The sequence below is a fragment of the Triticum dicoccoides genome, chromosome 5B, assembly GCF_002162155.2.
Source record: "Triticum dicoccoides isolate Atlit2015 ecotype Zavitan chromosome 5B, WEW_v2.0, whole genome shotgun sequence".
NCBI lineage: Eukaryota > Viridiplantae > Streptophyta > Magnoliopsida > Poales > Poaceae > Triticum > Triticum dicoccoides.
The window spans coordinates 52,884,906-52,893,572 of NC_041389.1; the positions used below are offsets into that span (position 1 = coordinate 52,884,906).

At 47.1% G+C, this 8,667-nt stretch overlaps 1 protein-coding gene across 1 annotated transcript; it reads left to right on the forward strand.

Annotated features, from left to right (window-relative positions):
* Positions 1 to 3,607: 3,607 nt before the first annotated feature.
* LOC119305148 (protein WIR1A-like) lies at positions 3,608 to 4,389 on the forward strand. Its single transcript, XM_037581750.1, has 2 exons — positions 3,608 to 3,797; positions 3,922 to 4,389. Exons 1-2 carry the CDS (start codon positions 3,632 to 3,634, stop codon positions 4,038 to 4,040), a joined length of 285 nt encoding a protein of 94 aa, XP_037437647.1. The 5' UTR covers positions 3,608 to 3,631; the 3' UTR covers positions 4,041 to 4,389.
* Positions 4,390 to 8,667: the final 4,278 nt, after the last annotated feature.

Below are 8,667 nucleotides of genomic sequence, written 5' to 3' on the forward strand. Positions count from 1 at the left end.
TGTTGCCTCCATTACTCGCGACAGATTTGCCGAGATACGGATGTTGGCCAGCCTTGACGTGCGAGGAGGGGATGGAGATGTCGGTGGCGCCGGATCCGAAGGGTTTGCCGGCAAGACAGCCTGTATCAGGCTGGCTCGTCGGGCAACCCAGACCGCTACAATGCCGGAGAACTCCTGTTTCTACTCGTCGGAGGCCATGGCTGGTGTTGTACAAGGAGGAGACTGAGAGGCGAGGTGATGTGCGGTTATAGCCCGGTGCCTAGCCACGTCTATATAGTGGGAGGATGCAAGGAGCCAGCCCGAGAAGTGTTTAATGCCGGCCATCACAGGAACGGATGTATGGTGCTCGGGGCGATTGAGGGGGTTTTGGTGGGCCAGGACAGTCGGAAGCAGGCGTGACAACGGTTTAGACGCCTGCAAAGCCCCCTGTTTGTTTTCCAATTTGCGGGAAAAGGACATCTGAACCATTCAACAGACCAATACAAGCCCGCGTTAGATGACAAAACACATCTGAACCGCATGGTTTCAATGGTTATGAGTGGCTTGAAGGTCGATATTGGAGATACCCTAAGCTGCTTTAGAAGGGGGAAGGAATGTAACAAGACAAGCACTGAAGAAGTGGCAGCAACACAAAGACCATGCAGTAGCAAAGAAGGCACAAGTTGATACACGAACTCTCTTCCTCCTCGCTGATTTTTGTGCTTTTTCTTGAGGCTGTACGGAATTCTCGCTTACCTAAGTAATAGAGCGTGTGGTGTGAGCCTCTCCTGTGATTATAAGAGCATTACTAGTAGAGCCCTCAAACCCTCAAACCCCTAAAAATAACTGTTTTTTTACAGTTTTCGTCGGAAAAAAGCCGTAGAGTAGAACCCCTTAACCCTCAAACCCTCAAAAAAATTTAAAGGTCCAACCCTCAAACCCTCTCCCAATCCTCAAAAGTAAGGGTTGGGGAGCAAAACCTACCCCAACCCTCATTTGGCGGTTATCCTCGCGCGGGAGGAAAAAATCCTCCCAACTCCCGCGCCCACGCCCGCGACCGCCGCTGCTAGTCGCCCCCGTCGCCGGCAGCCACCCCGTCGACCTCCCGCGCGCAACGACAACGTCGTTCATGGGGAATATTCCGTTATAAGGGTTGGGTTTGAGGGTTCTAATCTTTGCCTCTGTTTTTCAACCCGTAAAAGTGGATAAAAATATTATTTTTGGACCCTTAAAACGCTAGTGAGGGTTTGAGGGTTTGAGAGTTCTACTAGTAATTCTCTAATCTTGTTCATGCTCGTTGGCAATAATCGATAATTCTAAACACATGGGGTCTTTTGCCTAACTAAGTTATCCCGTTAATCCCGTAAAATTTCCCCCGTGTGTGTAGCATTGCTCGGCAATAATTTCTACAGTTATAGATGTCACCTGCGAAATTTACTTACGGGCTCTCTCCCCAGCCAATGTCCCACCAGTCCGCCCCATGAATGTCAGGGTGGGGCCCCTTCCTTCCAATTTTTTTTGAAGGGAAAGCCTGATGGCACTTTATTCATCTCGTGCCAAGGTTACATCAAGGAGTACACGCCATAACAAGAAATTTGGGGCTTCCTCTGCCCATTCATACTTACTACTCCCTCCGTTCGGAATTACTCGTCCAAGAAATGAATGTATCTAGATGTATTTTAGTTGTAGATACATCCATTTTTATGACAAGTAATTTCGAACGGATGGAGTACCTTGCTCATAGCTATACCTAGCTAAAAAATGTGCCAGCTTATTAGCTTCCCGCGGGCAATGCTGAAAAGAAATGGAAGGGATTCCATGCGCTAATTCAAAGCAGTCCACTAGTATGGGCGTGTAAGCACTCCAGATTTCATTGCCACCTTTGAAAGCATCCACTAGTTCCAGGCAATCAGATTCCACTATTACTTTGGAACATCCTCTTTCAAAGAGCATCTTCAGACCCCGTTTTATTGCAAGTGCCTCTGCAATTTGTGCGTTCATAGCGTTCTGGATGGGCTGATCCACTCCTGCAATCGCTTCACCACGCCAGTTCCTCAATACAGCAGCAATTGCTCCGCTTCCATCCTCAAAATATGTGGCGTCAGTGTTCAGTTTGTAGTGACCAGGCAAAGGCTTCTCCCATCTTGCACTAGGTGCCACTACTTTCGGCGGTTGCGCATGATTAATTGTTATTGTCTGAATAGCAAAAGCAGTATGCCCTGCACTCTTAATATTTTCACCCTTAACAGCTTCCCGACGTTCATACCAAATATACCACGCTGCTATGGCGATTGTCTCCTGCAGTCCAAGTTGACCGAGTACTGGGGATTTCCTTATTGGGCTCCTAAGAGATTCTTCTAGTACCACCGAACCCGATCGATCAACACAAAGGGCCTTGTTAATTTCCTCTTGCAATCCAAGTCTCCCCCACACCTCCTTTGCACGCTTGCAAGTGAAAATCAAGTGACGGATATCCTCAGGACTTGACTTGCAGATTGGGCACTGGGGATTTACTTTGATGTGTCTGTTGCACAAAATGCACATGCCCGGAACAGTGCCATGTAGGGCTCGCCAGACAAATATTTTAACTTTACCTGGTACCTGCAGCTTCCAAAGGATTTCCCATACTGGATTTGTTCTTGACATTCCGGCGGAGTCATTTCTTACTTTTGCACCAAACTGATGTTCCCATTCGATGTAATAGGCTGATCTAACTGAGAAGGTGTGAGATTTCGTTCCATTCCAGACCACAAAATCCTCAAGCAGCGAGGATAGTGGAATTCTGAGAATTCTTTCGACATCAGTAGGAAGAAATATATTCCTTAAGAGGTCCTCATCCCACCATCCTGTTATAGGGTCAATTAGTTCATCCACATGTCGTAGTAAAATATTCCCCTTCTGTGTCATAACCCTCCGAGTTGGACTGTCCGGGATCCAATGATCCTCCCATATATTGATGCTTGCTCCTGATCCCACTCTCCATATATGACCCCTTCTAAAAGTTTGGAGTCCCGCCACAAGGCTCTGCCAAGTGAACGAAGCTCCCTTTTTTGGCCCTGCATTTAACAAGTTCCCATCTGGATAGTATTTTGCCCTTAAAAATTGTGCACACAAAGTGTTAGGATGAGTAATAAGTCTCCAACTTTGTTTTGCAAGCATTGCCAGATTGAAAGCATGTAAATCTTTGAATCCCATTCCACCCCTACTCTTTGGCACACACATTCTCCACTAGGAAAACCAATGCATCCCAATTTCGTAAAATTGGATCGTGAATGTAACAATAATTGTCAGTTTACAGACAAGTAAGCAGAGGCCTGAGAAGACAAGAGCGACGACGTGGGGCCTTGTTGACAAACCTGAGAAAAATGGAGAAGAGAATCTTCTCTTCCTGCGCGCGGCATGCAAGACGACGACGTGCCGGAGACTCTTCGTCGGTCGTCGACCGACTATTCGACTGCATGTCTTCTCGCCGGTCAAAGCTGTCACCACTCATCAGCCTTGACTAACCGTAGAAATTTGGTCATACCAAGATATATGCAAGGTTAATAGATCTCCTCTCTCGACCAGACGGACGGTCTATAAATACATACGGGCCTTCTTCGACCAGCAAGCATCACAGCAGGACGTACAAAGCTAGCTGCCTCCCATCAACATGGCCCTCCAAGCTCCAATCATAAACATGGCGTCCCTGGGCAGCAGAGCTGCCGGCCGTCGTCCCACGGTGCTCCAGCAGATCGCTCTCTTCGTCGTAGTCGCGGCGGTCATTATGAACAGCTCCGTCTGGGTTGAAGCCGCCGGCCACGACGCCGCTGTAGTAGGTCAGTCGACTCAGTGTCTAGTTAATTCCCTTCAAAATGTGTTCCTTCATTTCCTCAACGTTTCTATAATTGGTTAACTAGTTATGATGCCCTGCTGAATAACGTTCATGGTTTCCCCGTCCAGGCACTGACCCTAACCACCCTGCTTTCCCGTCGCCGCCTGGTAAACCCTACACCGGCGGCCGTGGGTGCCGTACAATTTACGGATGTCCTGATGTACCACCGGCGGGTGGCCAGCCCTAATTACACCGGCGCACAGACCAATCTGTCAAAACAATGCAAGGATCGATCGACATATGTAGCTGAACGGCGACCTAGATGCATATACTATATGCATGCATGCCTCTTATACACGAGCAATACCGTCTCGTGATGTACTCGTACCTAGTACTTAGACTCGAATAAAACTGGATTATTACGTGTCTGGATTTTGATGTGAATCCATATGGTCAATTTTCGTGAAGATAAAATTAAGTTCGGTTCGGAACTTGCAGGCATGTATCGCTGGATAGTGAGTAAATTAAATTTGCGGTAAAGCCAGGTACTATACTGAAGAGTACCTGAAAGCTCCAAGGGGGACTAAATTCAGCTCATGATCTTTTATGTGTGTATTCCTTACCTATAACAATATATGTCTTTGTCTGTGCAATTCATTTTGCGGACAGGTAAAGAAGAGTACATGAAAGTTCCGAGGGAAACTAAATTCCTGCCTCTTCTTCCTTCCTCCTCCCTCCCTGGTGGCGGCACATCCACCGCCGCACTACCCCCTCCCCCACGACTACCACCACCACCGCACCTCATCTCCCACTGGTCACACATACTCGCCTCAACCCTTTTTTTCCGAGTTGGACTAGCCTAACCCCTTGGATGGGTCGCATGCCTGTAGATCGGACCTCACGATAACCATGGCCTTCTCTCCTATAAGTTGCACGTGCTTGCCACATCCCCACATTTGACGCATGTTTGTGGGGCAAATGACGTGGTGAGTGTCTCCATGTTTCCCACCAGCCAAGAGTGCTCGCCTCATCCCTCGGTCATGTTGCCCATGGATCAAAGAGGGTATTGAGCCATTGACCACTACCTCTTCTCTCGATGAGGAGCCGTACTGTGGTCCCCCGTGACCGGCGGTACTTGGAGCACAACATGCACTCCTCGGTCGGTAGCCGTGGACTCATCTCCCAGTCTAGGCTTGTCCTTCCTGGTTCTAGCTTGTCTCGAAGTCCTAGTTTCCATATGACTTCCATTTTTCCCTTTTGTCTTGAAAATAGGGAGGCAATTACAATTTCATGGTTCAGACAGCTATTGGTGGATTAGTACTTGTAAGTAATCACATTATGAGGGAAAATGTAACTAAACCCGGAGAAATAGATATGTTTTGGACGTGTCATAATGATCCCTAAGCTTAATCCATACTTGTCCTCAAGTATATGTAGGATGATGAAACTAGTTGACTTTTGAAGTTTCATAAAATTTAAATGAAATGCTTACGTGGTGTGGTGCGCTTCAATTTATCTCTTGTGGATCATTGAAAACATGCCCTCACTCCATATCTTTAACGTGTTTGCCCATGTCGATCCATTAACCCGCTCCGGGCTGTCACGAAAAGTCCACATTCACTAGATACCTAATCACTGATCCATCAAATCTTTCCTATCTACTCAGGGCTTTGCCTTGACGCCTCCACAATGTCATGCTTAGCGAGGTGGTCAGCTTGTCTACAGCCAACCTCAAGTTGTTACGCTTCATGTTCCCCTTCGCCTATTCTCCCACCCTCGCTTCTTCTCCTTCCCACTCGCCTCCACTGCCACATGCTTCCACTCCCTACTCCGCTACAATCTGCTTCCTCCTCTACCCTATGACTATGACATATCCGATAACAACCTGAGCAAGTAAGAAAGTCACACGACAAGGCCCACTCCTTATGGCCTTGTCTCATGAATTCACGTTGATGTTGGCAATGACATGGATCGAAGAAGTAAAGGAGAACAAACAGCTTCTGAAGTTGATTCTACTAGGTCTTGTCGCATTTCTAATATGAGCAAAAATTTACAAAATCACCGATGGTTTAGTCCCCAGTAAAGGAGAACAAACTGCTTCTGAAGTTGATTCTATTAGGTGTTGTCGCATTTCTAATAGGAGCAAAAATTATAAAATCATTGATGGTTTAGTCCCCATACTTGGAAACAGGTTCATCATGGGGCGCCATAAGGTCTCACACCTTGTTGGCCAGATAGTAGGCATCGCCTAGTCGCCCCTCGTCACTCGGAGGTACTCACTTATCGCCACCACCGCATGAAAGAAGTTGCCCAGATCAAATTCAATGGTCGTAGACATATTTCACCTTTTTTTGCAACCAGTTCGCTTGAACTTCATACAATGGTTGTGGCATTTTATTCCTTTTGGTTTGAGTTTGCTTGTGAACTTGTGTTGAACTATATACTTCGTTGCTACTTTGATTAATAAAATGGTTGTGTGCATCACTTGATGTAGAGACCGGGGGTAATCCTTCTTTTTGGAAAAAAAAACTTCATACAAAACAAATAGAAATACAATCCTGTCAAAAAATCGATTTGGCATAAATCCAACGCATCTCTCAGGAAAGAGCTTTAGTCTAGTGGTTTGAGTTAATAAGTAACTTATCATCGATGCACAAATTAGGAACCTATCCAACGGCCATGCTCAAGGATCTAAGCACGAGTAATGGAGCACATTGATACGGTCCAGAGGTCCTGTGCACAACCGTATGACAATCAAGCAAATTATGACTGTTGGAACCAAATATTGTCCAAGCTTACAGAAACGCTAAAGCTAGGTTCCATGACGTCCCTACAAATAAATGATCTCTATCCTATTTGTCCTATATATAGTTACACACAAAGGAAAATAAATATCCACGTGACAACTCAACCATGTAAAAAAGATAGAAACATATTGTTATCCACTATAATGCATCATTAGCACTTTTTAAAACTGTTGTGGAATGCTCATATACCGTTAAAGCACCAATTCCGGGGGGAAGAGCCACATTCCATCTTCTCCGAAGTAGCAACGCTCACGAAATCTTGTCGGGCTAGCATTGTGAGTCTTCGTATTGAAGACCTCGCCTGACTCGAGAAGATAAATGGCATCCTCTTCGACATCTCCACAAGGTGCATAAACAAACTTAGAGTAGTCTGGGCTGATGAAGAGTGCTTGACTGCCTCCAAGGACATTAGCCATTGGTACCCATTTGCATGTGTTAACATCCGCCATAAAAACATCAACCTGGCGAGTGGACATGGTATAATCTGGAAGCATACTCGTGCGTGTCTTCACCATGAACAACTCCCCCCATGACTGGACTAGGTGCCAGCTAGTGATTTCTTTATTGCCATTGTAATATGTGGAATTCAGATAATTGTGGTCCTTTTCACCATCGTCATTATCATTTGCCATTGTTGTCCAGTCTTGATCAAAATCGACGACCCCATTATCACCCGCAGTTTTCACATCCATCGTCGCCTCCATCTTCTCCTCTTCCTCATTGTCCTCATCAATGGCTACGTCACCTTCCTCCTCCCCCACAACATCATCGTAGTCGTCATCATCATCAATGTCTCTATCATCGTCATCTGAATCAGACGGAGGCCACCAATCATAATCCATGTAATCGAGTGGTTGCCGAATCACACGCCTTCCAATGGTAACCATGGGCCTCCCATCCTCATCCAACCCTAGATCAAAGGGGATGAGGTCCCCGGCCTTTGTGATGCCATAGAGTTTGTCTCCAGAGAAGGCAATGTCAACGATATAAATATATGGTTCTGCTCGTGGTTCTGGCAGCCACACACCCTTTCCTAGTAGAATTACGATGAGAGGATGATTCTCGTTGCTGGTGGTGACGGCGATGAAGTCACAGGCGGTGGACCGCATCCGAAACTTGAGGACGTGGTAGGCACGGTGAAGGACCGCGTCAAGCTCGGTGAGAGGCACATACTCGAGGGAGAAAATATTGTGCAAGACATAGTTGTCGAAGCAATAAGATTCTACTTCGTCTTCCGGTATGTAGATGAGGTTCTGCTCGTAGATGCCAAGGAGTAGCCACTCGTCGGCGGAGCCACGGCATCGCGCATTGTCAAGGATAGAGCCGGGGCATTCCCATCTGCTGCCATTGGTCGGAGTTATGAATTCGCCATCAGGGAAGACGATCCATGGTAGCTGGGCCGCCTGGGGGCCATGGCGTCGCACGGCGGCGTGCCATGAACGGCACACGGCGCGTGCGCGGGCACGGTCGCCTGGGTCAAGGAGGTTGGCGACGACAAGGTCCAGGAGATCTGGATGGAGGTCGACCCAGGATGCCGCCATGAGAACCGATAGGTCCTTCGATCGATCGGAATTGGTAATTTCGAAAGAGGCGGAGTATGCATATATTGTCGGATGTAGTCTTGCACCGCTACGTACGTACGTGCAGAGACGGAGGCATGCACGTCGCCAGCCGGCAATTTCTTGTAAGCATTACGTACTTCTCCAGTTCGCATTGGATGCATGCATGATTTGTTGACGTACATACGTCACGGAGAGCAAGAGATGGAGTCCTCGACTATACGTACATTGATGCTTGTATGCCGTACGTACGTGCATGACAAGGAGTTCAAAACTTCAAACGTGTAGGTTACGGTACGTGCATGATGCTAGTACTTGCTCGCCTTGGCCAGCAAGAAGATCGACGAATCAGCCGGCAATTTCTTGCAGAGACGGAGGCCATCAGCGATCGTCGGTCCCTGGCATGCGGGCCCAACTTGTTCATCTGATCAGAATTGCGTGACTAGCAAAGAAAAGAAAACTTTTATTTGGAAGTTACATATGATGAACGAACCTTATTCTGATCTTG

Coding starts and splice junctions, on each gene's coding strand:
- LOC119305148 (XM_037581750.1), top strand. CDS start 3,632: ATGGCCCTCCAAGCTCCAATCATAAACATGGCGTCCCTGGGCAGCAGA. Junction 3,798..3,921: donor CCACGACGCCGCTGTAGTAG/GTCAGTCGACTC, acceptor TTCCCCGTCCAG/GCACTGACCCTAACCACCCT.